This window comes from Oryzias melastigma, linkage group LG14 (assembly GCF_002922805.2).
Source record: "Oryzias melastigma strain HK-1 linkage group LG14, ASM292280v2, whole genome shotgun sequence".
Lineage (NCBI taxonomy): Eukaryota > Metazoa > Chordata > Actinopteri > Beloniformes > Adrianichthyidae > Oryzias > Oryzias melastigma.
This window is the reverse complement of record NC_050525.1, coordinates 24,163,214-24,176,868: the sequence shown is the minus strand read 5'-3', so window position 1 is coordinate 24,176,868 and position 13,655 is coordinate 24,163,214. Positions and strand designations below refer to the sequence as shown.

Here is a 13,655-nt window from a genome sequence, read left to right as displayed (position 1 = left end):
AACAACTAAACATATATGAGGAACAGATGGAGATTAAAAGATAGGACTATTTTTGCTTTGGCTGATTGGTCCACAAGCTATCGCTGAATCTGGAACAACAAAAATTTAAAGGAAAAATGTGAAACATTTGACAAAAATATCTACCTTACTACACTTATTTAAATGTTTTCTATTCCATGTCTTGAATCTGACCCGATCTATGGATGGAGGTGTGTTTGGGGTGTCTGATCTGTCACACAAACTGAAATCTATTTATAGCCTCTTTGTCAAGTCTGGATCCAGGCTCTGTGCTACATTTTGGAAGCAGAAATTTTCCATTTTTCCACAGAAAGCAGCATTGTTCTCATCAATACTGCATAATCTGAACAGAAAATACAGGATGGAAGAAAAAATCAGGGATGAAACTTAGGGTTTATTTACAAACTCAACAGAAAAATCACAAAAATGAAAAATTAAATAAATATCAAAGACTTTATTAGTTGAAACATGAAGCATATGCATGTATGTCTATGTGGTGAGGTTGTGGAATAACATGAAGAAAAGTAAAATACAAAAAAAATGAAAAATTTGCAAACATATAAATTAGAAAATGAAAAGCCTAATGGGAAAATGCAATCTTGACTTTGTTGACTTCGATTTTGCAAAAAAATATGTTAAAACTGGGGATGGGAATGAATAAGATTCAGTCAATCAATCGATCTATGTCTTAAAAGAGCAAATTCTGATTCAATCATTGAAGCAAACGGCTGTCAGGAAACTCACAAACACAGGAAGGATTCTTTTTAGGCACAAATGTACTTCAAATGTGGAAGCTCTTCTCATCAACGTCGGAACTATAAAAATATGAGTCAAGAGATGAGCAAAAGCTGGGAAGGATGTTGGTCATAACACCAGAGGCTCAGGTCATATGTCTTGGACATGGAAATGTTAGCACCGGCGGTTTGAAGAGCAAAGAAGAAACGGGTTCGGGGAGGAGTCCGAGTGACACATCTGTCTTTTTCACCACATTAACTACAAGAAAAGGTCAGTCAGTGAGTATGAAGCAGCTTCAGATTTCAGGGATAAAGTGTGATGTCTTTTTCTTCAGTTCATGGTTTGTGTTAAAGCTATGTACTAGTTTTTACCCCCTCCATGGATGTTAAAGTCCCTCTCCAATCATCTTCTGATCCATTTTCAAAGTGTGATCTTTTAATTATGATTATGCAGTTTTAGGCAAAAATTCGCCTCAATTTTCAGAAATTCGCCTTTGAAATTTGGGATTTTTGACGAGGAGTAAGCCTTTCCCAGGGGTCTGCAACCTGCAGCTCCAGATTTTATCTCTCCATGGTGGTTCTCTGGCTGAAGAAAAATAAAATAATGGTAATTTATTAATTTATTTAATTCATTTAGAGTTCTACTTTAGCAACATGCTAACATTTCTGCTAGTTTGTTGTCTACTGGGTGTTTTAGGCTAATTTAGAGTTTAGCTTCTATTTTAGCAACAGGCTAACATTTTTCAACTAATTCGTTTTCTGAGGAATTTCATTATTTTGGCGTTTAGCCAATATTTTAGCAAAATGCTGATGATTTTAGCTAATTTGGTATCTACTAATTTAGAACTTAGCTTCTATTTTAGGCACATGCTAACATTTTTGAGGAATTACTGATGAATTTTAGGCTATTTTGGAGTTCAGCTAGTAATTGAGCAACAAGCTATCTTTTTGTAAAGGCTAATTTGGCCTCTAATTACTTTTTTATGCTAATTTGGAGTTTAGCTAATATTTTAGCAATATATGCTAACATTTTTGGCTAATTTGTTATCTACTTGAGTTTTTAGGCTAATTTAGAGTTTAGCTTTTCTTTTAGCAACATACTAGCATTTTTGGCTGATTTAATTTACTAAGGAATTTTATGCTAATTTGGAGGTCAGCTAGTAATTGAGTAAAGAGCTGGATTTGTCTGTAATTTGGCCCTACTCAAGGTAAAAGGTAAAGATACGGTTCCTACTAGGTTTCGATCAGTAAAAAACGAGCCCAAATGGCTCTTTCACTTTTAAAGGTTGCCGACCCCTGGCCTATCCTCATTTCCCATCATCCCTTGATGTACATCCTCTCCCGCTAGCTTACAGCCCCTCACACCCCAACCGTTATATTACTAGTGCAACAAAAAAGGCAAGCAACATCGAAGCTATCCAGCCACAGTTTTGTGCCGGATGCCAGATCAGATGAGAAAAACAAAGACGCTCATGGATCTATTTGTCTACAAGGGGAGCAGGGAGCTTGTGGATTTCTGTCGGTGGTTCAACATCACACCTACGAGCTCTTTCAAATTGTATTTTTGAATTTGAATAAAGAAATAGCCAGGAATGCAATTCCTCCATCATGAGAAAAATGCGTTAAAAACAGCATTTTCATCAGGGTGGGTCTTAAAAGATCAATCATTCACAGCTGTTTCTGTTTTTCTGCAGCATCCTTCTATTCACCGAATCCTTTGGTTTCTTCCAGATCTTCATGTCTCCCCTTTTTTTCTGTCATGTTGTGGCTTGTGTTAAGTCACATTTAAGTTCAAGTTTTGCTTTCTGTCTCTCATTTTTGAATGAAGTTGACAACCATCATTCCTGACAGTAAGCAGGAGGTGGATACACAGCAGACTCCTCACAACACACGTTTGTGCAATAAAACCTCCCAGCAGTCTGCAAAAAGATCACAGGGTGTCAGAGCCACTATCCCGAACAAAACACAGAACATGTGAGAGAACGTCAGGAACACGGCCCCACAGGATGAAGCGAGGAGAGGAGCGCCGGAGGCGCTGGAAGACAGTGATCACTGCAGAGCAACTTAAAGCAGATCAACCAGAGAAGACAGGATCCATCACTGCTGCTCAGACAGGAAGTTCAAATCCTGACGGGTTTGTCTTTTCTCCTTCAACACCACGCCAACTGTTGATGCTTGCAGAGGTTTACAGCACTTTCTTATATACTTGCTTTTATGAGCAGTTCAGGGCTGTTTAATCTAACAGATTAACGACACAGACAATGAAACAGAATGACAGAATATTTTTAATGAGATCTTCTGCTTCAAGTAAAAATAAAGGAGTTGAATGTGGATTGAGTGGTTTCTTCTTGTGAAACTGAAACCTTTTTAAACAAAAAAAATGACCGGAAACTGCATCAAAGGTTAAATACGTAGACAATTTTTAGGTTTGATACATCACAGCTGACTTTTTGAGTATTTCTAAATATAGTATTCAAAATTAAAGTGTTTTGTTTACTGAAAACAAGCAAAATGACCTGTAACATTAAAATCTTTCTCTGAAAATTAGAAAATAGCGTTTCTAATTTACACAAGATGTTTAAATGGAAAAAAAACTCCCAATCGATCTTGTTTTAGAATTGTTTTAAGAAAGCATTTACTTGTTTTTACTTTCATAAATCTGAAAAAAGATCATATTTCAATAAATAAACAAATAACAAATCCTAAAACATATAGAAACATGTTTACTGAGGCATTTAAATATCATAGTGTTAATAGGAATTTAAAAAATGTATCCAAATAACACGGTATTATTTCAAATAGTGTTAAAAATCTGATGCTTTTTTAATAATAGAAGTGTTTCTGGAGAAAATTCTAAACTATTTTCCTCTACACACAAAAACAAACATGCATTATATAAGGACATTATAGTAAAATGACCAATTTTTACAAATAATCTAAAGAAAACACACATTATTGTTCTTGATTTGTCTTACAGGCTGACTCTGTCAGTATTTATAGACTTTTCAACTTTGACCTTTCAATGTGATCTAAACTGTAAATTCCCTGTTGCTTCAATTTCCTTGTCACTAAAAACAGAAGTTTTGTGATTGGCAGTCTGAATTGCAGCTCAAAACGAACGCCGGCGATCTGCTGAACATCTCAACCAGAGCTGTTTCAGGGTGACCTGAAACCAAACTGTGACGGTGGCAACACAAATCCTGGACAGAAATACACATCGACCCATCAGAGACACATTAGCTGGACGCTCTCATACACAGATGAACAGGAAAAGATCAACAGCTCTCCTAGCTCAGTCTAGGCTGAAGGAATCTGAGGATTGATCACACCTGAGAGATCTGAGCAGATTTTATTGCTAGTTACTGAGCGTATCACCCACAGAAGAAATCATTTGTTATTGATGATTCCATCATCTCTGTCAACAATTATACTAATATTGAGTCAGAAATTGGAAGGGGGCAAGGATTGGGCAAAGCTTGTTGCTTAGCCCCGCCCCCTGTTTTACAATTTGTTTAAAAACTGGAAGCTTTTAGAAACAAAATAATGATTGGAACCACAGAAGTTGAATCAAAGGTCAAATACATACACATATACATAAATATTATTAGTTTTGATCCTCATTAAAGTTGACTTTTAAAGTATTTTGATGACATTTTTTAAATAAAAGTTTATTTGGTTTTCAATGCCCAGAAAAAAGCTAACTTTGGACCAGACTTTTTGACTGTAACGTTAAAATCTTTCTCTTAAATTTAAATAATCTCTCTATTTTACACAAAGCTGTTAGAGTGCCAATGAACTCCCAGTTTATTTATTTTTCAATTTGTTTAGGGGATTAAAAAATCTAATAATAAAAAAGCCCCATCAGTCTGTTGGTGGATGAGTTAATGTCTGCTGTAAAGTTCTCCAGATTTTTTTTTTGTTTGTTTAGTAGATTTTTGGTTAATAGGTTTTGAGTGGACAGATGGACAGATTTTTTTTCACTAAAGTTGTATGTTTAAAGCTATTTTGTTTTAGGTTTTACACACAGAGGGCTGGAGTTGGAGGCAGTTGAGTTTTCTTAGCAAATCCCACTAAAACCGGGTCAAATTCTTCAGGGGAAACTGTGTGACACAAAGACCACATTTCCTACCATCTACAGAGATTGGAAATTCCCTCTGGAAATAGTTTAAATATATATGTATATGCAAAAATATTAATTCCCAGCAAACTTGAAGATCCTGCTGTGGTGCTCTCCGTGGTACTGAAACGCAGTGATTTCCTACAATCCAACATGCCCACCATTAAACCTCCAAGGGATTCATGTGTTGGAGAACTATCTCCCAAAGTCACCTCAGGTCACCAGCTGGGGTTACTTCAGGTCACTGAACTCCAGAGATGACCTCTCTCTGGTCAGGAAAGCTCTGCTCAGTCCTTCAGAGTTCACTCGTTCACATGTTTTGACCTCAAATCCATTTTAAGACTTAATTTATTCAAGAAGCACATTTGCTGCTTACTTGTCCTCATTCATAAAACAGAATCTTGGTCACATTTGATCTAAACTCTGACTTTCAGCACAAAAAATACATCCAAGTGGTTAAAACATGTATAAATCTGCAGTAGTTGAAGCAATTTGGACTGAATAAATCATTTTATTCTTGGATGTATAAGTTTATACATCTTAAATTTAGCTAGATATCTAAAAAATAAATATTACAAATATCTGACCTTATGTGTATCAATATCTCAAAGACGGGGCTGGTCATTATTGACAAATTATTTAAATATTCTAGAATAGAATAAAAATGTATTGATCACACAAAGGGGAAATTACCTTGTCATTATCAATAATAAACACAGTAGATAGATGTTAAATAACTTTAAGAAGTAGTAAATATTATTGTCGAGTGTCTATTTTACTGTTTTTTTAAACATTTGATTCAAATATATTTATAGATCAAATTTTCAATTAATTTTTTATTTTTTTTATTTTAAAAACTCTTTTTACATAATGAGTGTAAAGCAAAACATTAAGTACAGATCAGTTTGACTTAGACTTCTAAATAATTTTCCCCAATTTAATGTATTTTAATCACCAAAAATTAAAAACAAAGAAGAAAACTCATGCATGTGTTTGACATTTTTAATTTTTACCAAGAATAAAAACAACAGGGTCATATTTTTCTAACAAACCAAACACCTGTAGAACTAAGAGCTTCCTGGAAGCCAAGACAAACAAATAAATAACAATATAAAAACATTATAAACAATATACATGTAATACTTTAATTGATCCAGAAACGGAGGAAATAAATGCATCTTAAATCATCACCCGGTTCAAAACAACAGAAATTTTGCAAACATGTTTTTTTTTACAATATTAAATGAAGTGAATAATTTAAATACAGTTACAATCGTGAAGTGCTCATATTAAGATTCTCCTTGAAAGTGACGACAAACGGTACATTTTCAATTTAAGAATCCAGAAACGCACAGCAAACTGCACATATTAACGTCTACTTAGTTACTGCCCACACCCTGACATTCAGTGTTCCACAAAAAAAGCTTTAAACTACAGTTCCACATTTCCACATAGGCCCCACGGGAGCCTGGGTAATGAAAATATACTCTGACAAAGTTAAGAAGCTTATCATAAAATATACACATCTGACTATAGTTTACTTACAATATTAAATTAGGTTAAAATCTTCACTGTGAGATCACATTGTTAGCGGCGGAGCTGTGAAACGTGAGCCCGATCGGGGCGAAGCTACAGTCAGGCTGATAAATAAATGAACGACACATCTGGGATATTACGGAACAATTAGCTAAATTGGCGTTTAAACCTGATGTCGGGTCGTGTCACCCACTTACGATAACACGATAAGCAGCAGATTCAGTCCCCGCTTGGGGACCGACAGCCCGACTCCTGCTGGAGATGCAGGAAAACATCCTGGTTGCACATTAAAGCTGGAAGAAGTGTGGCGGAGAATGAGGCGGCAGAACGTGGTCTGAGGCAGGGGTCTGCGACCAGCAGCTCCAGGGACCCTTTATTCCTTCCAATGTAGCCCTTGGGCTTTGAAGAAAATGCGAACAATTTGAAGAAATAGTGGCTTTGGAGTTACATTTTGTCATTTATGTTTAGATTTTTAACAGATAATGGAGCAACGAGAAACATTTCTAAAAAAAATGCAGATCTGTTATGCATTGTTAATCGTTTCATAATAGAATTGTTGCCTCCTAAATTGAATCGTGAGATGCAAAAAAAAAATATATTTTTAATCCATACATGTAAATGTAATAATTTACTTTAAGAACTTTACATTTGAACAGAAACTAGTCGCAGCAAAAGATCAGCTGCTTGTGCTTTAAAATAATAATAATAATAATTGGCAATATTTTAAACCAGCATTTACACAGTTATCTGACATGTTAAAAATCCAAACAGAAATATAAAAAATTTAATTAGTTTAAAAAAAAAATAGCCAGAACCCATTTTTTATTTAAATGATCGGCTTTTTTTCTTCAAACCCACAGAGCCACACTGGAGGGATAAAAGAGCCTCAAGTTGCAGTCTTCTGCTCCAAGATGTTCGGTTTGTTCCTATCTGGAGTTGAATTTTAGAATCTGCGCTTTTGCATAGCTGTGAGTTGGAAAAATTGGATTCTGACGTGTAAAACTGTTTACTTCTTGGCATCTCGAAATGGTTTATATGTTGGATAAAAACGGCGGCATTTAAAGGGTCACATCTAAAGACAACATTGGCAACTGGAATACAAAAAAATGAATAAATAGAAGCCAAACATCCGTCCGTCTGGTCTGAACTTCACCACCATGTGATCTTGAACTCGTAGATGGGCCTCTTGCAGTAGTAGTGGCTGATGAGGTGCTTGTCGCAGACGCCGATGCACTGCTGCTCGGCGGCGATGCCGCGCTCCGCCAGGTCCCCCACGATGCAGTGCAGCAGGTCGTAGACGTCCGCCACCGCCTCCCACGGCCCGAAGGAGACGTCCACCTCGCAGTGGTGCTCGAAGAGCTTGGCCTCGCTCTCCGAGCGCTCGAAGCGCAGAGAGTTAAAGAGCGGACGCTCGTACGGCGTGATGGGCATCTCCTCCTTGTACACGCAGATCTTCAGCTTCGCAAAGCGAGCTTTTTTCTGCATGGCCCTCAGTTTAGCAATCTCCACGATGCGCTCCAGGTTGTCTTCGAGAAACAAGACAAGAGCAACAAATATACACAATAAATACACGATCTTAGGATTCTATAAAAATGTGTTTTACTGTTTTCAGTTCAAACCATGAGGTATTGGAAGAGATATTTCATTAAAAAGCTTCAGTTTTGGTCAGAAAACTCTTTCCTTTTCCATTTCAACTGGTCACCTTTGTAGTAGGGCAGCAGATCGAGGAAAGCCTGCCGGACCTTCTCCCCCGTCAGCGGCTGGGTGTCCTCCAGCTGGTCCAGCAGCGGGCCGATGGAGTAGTACTGCGCCTCCCTGTACACGGCTCGGACTCGGTCCCGAAGAGGAAGCTCGCCTTCACGCAGGAAGTTCAGGATGTCCCTTTGAAGAGAAATGTCGCCTTTGAGCTAAATCCAAAACAAAAATGTATTTGCCTCTATAGCTGCTCTTATTAGAGAGCCTTTAGATTTGAACTCTTTTAAATAACTTGCCTCCAGAGAAAAAAAAAAACAACTTTTTAATCACAATTAACATAAAGTTGTTAAAAATGTTAATAATCCAGATTATAATGTGAATTACACTTAATCCTGTACATGTGTGTGACACTTCAAAAAAGGGTAAATTTTGAGGTGTCATTCTTAATTAAGTTTTGTTCTTTTTAGCTCCATGTTCTAAAAGTAAAAGCATCACAAATAAAGTTAACCAGACTGACAGGAATCATCTGATCAGAATATCAGAAATGACTGAAAGCTTTGAGGGGCCGTACAAGACATTATTTATTCTGAACCATTCACATTCATGTATACTCTCTTTAATGTCTTGTACGGCCCCTCGTAGAAATCAGTGGTAAAACACTAGGAGAGACAAAAGTCATCAACCTGCTATGTAGACACTTTAATTTATATTTGATGTGAAATGGTTGGTGGTGAAATGAAGAGCGGTACAATCAAGAGCTGTTAACCCCTTCTTTTTTTCTTGGAAAGGTGATTAAAAAACTCAGTTTGGATCCAGAGGGAAAACATTTTGAAAACAAACAGCCTCTCAAGATAAACTTCAGTCAGGTTTTAGTTGACAGCTCATGCTAAAGTGACAACCACGTCATCGCTGACTCAGCCAAACAGTTCCTCTTGACCTGAGAGCAGCCTTTGAGACCACAGAGTAAAAAAATCCTTCATGCTAGGCTGGAAAAGTGGGTTTGACTGCATATGAGAACTGGACTGAGTGACTCCCTTCCAAACAGGAAGTACCCGCTGGCTCCAAGAAACCAAAATCCCACACACTTCTATTGAGAACTAAAAAGCTATTACTCAGTCATTCTATTTTTCTGCTATTTGTTTTAACATGTTCTTGCTAATCGTAATTCTTTCATAAAATTCATTCTGTAGAGCAATTTATTCAAGTTGTAAACTGGCTGATCAGATGCCTAAATAAAAAAGTACCTGCTGGTACTCACGTCCAGCGTTTGACTCACAGATTTGGTGGCGCCCGTATTGCCACTGAATTGACTTCATTTCGTTGGAGTTGGAAGTAAACCATTTTCTATGTATGATGTCACACTTGCTCGCTCCAGTTCTCTTTTACAATCAAGGATCTGATCTCATCGTGAAAGTAGGGGTTATGTTGATTCCTTGACTATAAATCTGACAGCCACCATATCATCAGGAGCACCTCAGGGTTCAAGTCTTGGACCCCTGCCGTTCAACCTGTACGTGTCATCTCTGGGTCTGATCGTGACGGAACAATACAAACACAAGTAGGAGCAAATCTGTATTCAGCAAACACCTAAATTCACGGAAAACAAATCTTATCAGAAATTCTCACTTCTGCCTCATGGTAAACCTTTATATCTGCCCAAAGTTCACATTTTCACTTCATTTTTTTTTTGGTTTTTAGCAGAACTCTTGGTGGATTTCCTCTTTTTCTTCTCTGCAGCAAATGCTGAGAAGATTCAAGTGTTCAGAAAGTAAGGGGAAAAGCTGGTGCATTGCACAAAATAGTTATGATTTATGTTCTAGGTGCAGCCAGAACATTTTAATGTACTTTACATCACTGCATACAGTATCTGCTTCCTCCTGCAGCCATTCAGCTCCTTGTTTTTAAATCTTTAATCACACCTCTCCTTCAAACCTCTAAACTGACCGCAGCCCAACCCTTCTCTTACATAAGTCATACATCTCTTCTGCTTGTTAACACATTCATATTTAAAAGAAAGTTCCAGTTCTCTGCTGAGGCTGAGGGCTGAGAGACACATTTGCTCCGACCGAAATGTGCTTTTGTGTTTTCATGGCCCCCAGAGGATGAAGCCTAATGGCTTTTTGCTTCCATCATAATACCACAAAATGAAACAGAAAAGCTTCCTTTCAAACATGTTTTATTTAACACTACTCTATAAGACCAATTAAAACGAGGAATTCCACAAGGAAGTGGCTTAGGACAACTTCTATACGCAACGTTAACTAGAACACAATCAAGCATTCATGCTTTTGTATGCTGATAAATATAATAAATATATAAGGCCTCATGATGTCAAAATAAAAAATCTTTTGTGTGTCACTACCAAACAATTTGATTTACAAAATCACAGTTCCATTTGCAATTTAAAAACAGCTGGATTCTGGTTCTCTGAACATTTCCTCTGATATTCATCACTCAGAAGCAGTTTCCAGCTTAAAAACAAAAGTTCTATTAATTGAGACACTCTTGATCAAAAAATAATAAAACAGCAGAAGGTTGAAAGCCTGTCAGATCACAAAGATCAAAAGTTTTCTTAAAACTTAAAGGAGGTTCCTAATATTTGCACTTCTCTGATTAATAATTGCTGACTTAAATGGCATCAAAATGTAATAAATTTTAAAGTCTGAGTCTATGATATAACTCACCCAAAATATGCTCCGTCCCGGTCAATGAAGAAGCGCCCCTCAGCGTCCCGCGGGATGTAATGACGCCCGCTGAACATGGCGGCCAACATGGTGTCTTCGTAGCGGCGCAGCGTGGACAGGCGAGTGGTGAAGTATGTGCCCCCCACGTTCAGAGAAATGACCTCCGGAAACTTCAAACAGAAACAAACCGCTGAAATATTTTACTGCAAGATGTGAATTATGACTTTTGTTCCCATTTACAAAGTAAAATTAGTTTGTCATCATTTATGACGATTTTTAGAGTTTCTGCAATTGTGAAAACATTTTGTTTAATGGGTTTTATTGCCCTTTAATGCCAACTTCTTTAAAACATCAAGAGTTGAGTGCATAAAAACTACAAAATAATCTGATTTTTTTTTCAATGCAAGTGATTTTTGAGGAAAATGATAGAAAAACTTAACAGGAATCTTTTTAGTCTGCTCAAAATAATCAAATTTAATATTTTTTAGGGCTTATAGAAACATATTTAGCGATGGTCAAACCTGAATTATACAAATAAAATCACTGGATAACAGGATTGACAGATTGCTTTTATTTACATGAATTTATTTCAGATATACAGCAATCAAAAATTCATGTAAATGAACATTTTTCTGTTTGACAAAGCTAAAACAATTCAAACTCATAATATTTTATTAAAAAACAAGCAATTTTGAATTAATGGTACAGACACTTGACTTATTTTGTCATAGGATTGTTTTAAAAATGTTGCTTTATAAAAAGTGTTTATGCGAAAGAGGCTCTTAAATGGTAATAAATGTATATTTTTGGGAAGAAATAATGGGAGAAATAAACTCACTTTTGTTTATTACCACTTTAGTTAACCCCTTTATGGTTGTTTTAATGTCGCTCAGCCTTTTAACACTTCAGTTGATTTCTTTATTTAAAGAAATTCTTTAAATCTTATTTATTTTGATAAAATAAAGAAGAACTTATTTGAATGTTGAATTTGAAAGTTGAATAAGGTTTGGAAACTGAAGCACATAAACAGGTCTGTAGGGATTTATCGAGTAACCAGGCTACAATAATAAGATTTAACTGTAAGTCATGTGACACAGCTGTCAGCCAATCACAACAGAGCTCAGGGCAATCACTGACCTCTCTATAAATACCAATTGAAGCTCTCGCTACACAAATAATTGATGTCTAATGGGGTTTGTGGTTTGTGGGTTTCAACAGTAAACCATATCAAATCTCGTTTTAATAATCTCTCATTTGACTTCATAAATGTTGGTTCTGTGGTGTTTTCTGCCTTGTTAGAGAGGAAACACATATTTCCCGCCCGTCGGCCTACCTCCTGCTCCTGGCTGTTCAGGGAGGAGCGGGGCGGCTTACTCGGGGTGCGGTTCGGTGAGGGGGAGGCCGGCTGTCGGGGATCGTCCTCCGCAGGTTCCGAACCTGACATGGCATCTCCCGGTTTGTCGCCGTCCCCCGCGCCCGAGAAAACCACCATCACTCTGGGCAGGGGCAGCGTCCGCCTCTCCTGGATGAAGCGTCTCACCCGAGTGGTGGCGGCGGGCAGCGGGCTGAAGGACGGAGACTGGCGCTCCCGACCGCAGCCTCCGGAACCGTTGGAAGCGCTCGACCCATTCTGCTGCATGCACTCGGCGGGCCAGCTCTCGGCACCAGACGCTGCTTGAGGGGACAACAACCGTGGCGGAGGGGGCGTCTGAGGCGGCTGCTGGATCCCTGCCCACTGCGCACGCGGGTCGATTCCGCCTCCTGGGATGAAAGCCTGGACACCATATATGTAGTAAAAGTCTCCGAATGTAATCAAAACATTAGCAAACTGGACGAAGGCTCTTACGGCGTGACGTACTCAAGACGAGCTTACGTGTGACGTCATTACGCAACGCGTGGAATGCTCGCTGTTATGGGTTTCTGAAGTTCCAACTCCTGCGATTCTTCCTAACTATTGAGTCTAGAAAGAGCCAGAATGAAATAAATATATACACCATTAAATAAATAAATGTGTCATTAATTATTTAAAAGTGGCAAAATGCTCTTTCCAGACTCAATAACTCACGTGTTTCAAGTATTTATATATTTCATATAATTTTATATGTATGTAATACTAAATAAAGTTTAAGTTTAATTGAGTTTCCTGTTTTTTTTTTATTTTTTTACTGACTATTCCGGCAACACCTCAACTGTAATGTGTTATTTTTAGAGACCAAATATTTTTTTGTATTTTTCCTTCTACACATTACATATGTGTGTCTGTGGTTGAACCATGACGTATTGTTGTTCTAATGTCTGAGTTTCACACAGACGCTTAATAGTGACACTTCCACCGTTTTGTAATAAATTATTAGCTTGTACAACTGAAAAATGAATAGAAATAAATCTTTCAAAACCTTTAAAGAAATGAGAACTTCAAAAATTTATGTTGATATTTGTAGCTGACAATTTTACTTTGAATAATCCAGTAAAAAATACAATAAGTTATATATCTAAATTATTTCCACTACATTTTACTTGGCCAATCTCATTCATTGCATCCAACCATCTATTATTGTTTTCCAAATATGCAGTTTATAGTTTCATGGGATGAAAAAAAATGTGATGTACCATACTGGGATTTATTACATATACTGTCAATGTTTCCTATTTATTTTGTCTTCATTCTTGTGCTTACAGTTAAAAATGTTTATATAATGTTTCAATACAAAGATGAACTAAATACAAGCAAGCATACATAATGGAAAAGGCTCGAAACCTCTAACTTTATAAATATATTTTTGAAAGTTTGCAATATCTGCTGTATCTTGTTTGAAACTTCTGGGTGAACGCAGCTTCTACTCACTGCATTTGGAAGAAAGAGCAGAGAGT

The 13,655-nt window shown here is 37.2% G+C and overlaps 1 protein-coding gene across 2 annotated transcripts; it reads right to left on the bottom strand.

The window, feature by feature from the left end:
* Window positions 1–5,701: 5,701 nt before the first annotated feature.
* kctd7 (potassium channel tetramerization domain containing 7) lies at window positions 5,702–13,314 on the bottom strand. Of its 2 annotated transcripts, none has more exons than XM_024266438.2 (5): window positions 12,631–13,314; window positions 12,118–12,558; window positions 10,785–10,954; window positions 8,108–8,286; window positions 5,702–7,931 (listed from the first exon to the last, which is right to left on the bottom strand). In XM_024266438.2, the coding sequence occupies exons 2-5, from the start codon at window positions 12,421–12,423 to the stop codon at window positions 7,555–7,557; spliced, it is 1,032 nt and encodes a 343-aa protein (XP_024122206.1). In that variant the 5' UTR covers window positions 12,424–12,558; window positions 12,631–13,314; the 3' UTR covers window positions 5,702–7,554. The 2 variants fall into 2 exon arrangements, with proteins under 2 accessions (XP_024122206.1, XP_024122205.1); XM_024266437.2 differs by having other exon boundaries at window positions 12,643–13,314.
* Window positions 13,315–13,655: the final 341 nt, after the last annotated feature.

What these genes read in the sequence shown, in the direction of transcription:
- kctd7 (XM_024266438.2), bottom strand. Translation starts at nt 12,423, where the DNA reads ATGCAGCAGAATGGGTCGAGCGCTTCCAACGGTTCCGGAGGCTGCGGT. An exon ending in TGAACAGCCAGGAGCAGGAG is followed by an intron (nt 10,955 to 12,117) that starts GTAGGCCGACGG and finishes TTCTGTTTGAAG; the next exon opens with TTTCCGGAGGTCATTTCTCT. An exon ending in CGGGACGGAGCATATTTTGG is followed by an intron (nt 8,287 to 10,784) that starts GTGAGTTATATC and finishes TTCTCTTCAAAG; the next exon opens with GGACATCCTGAACTTCCTGC.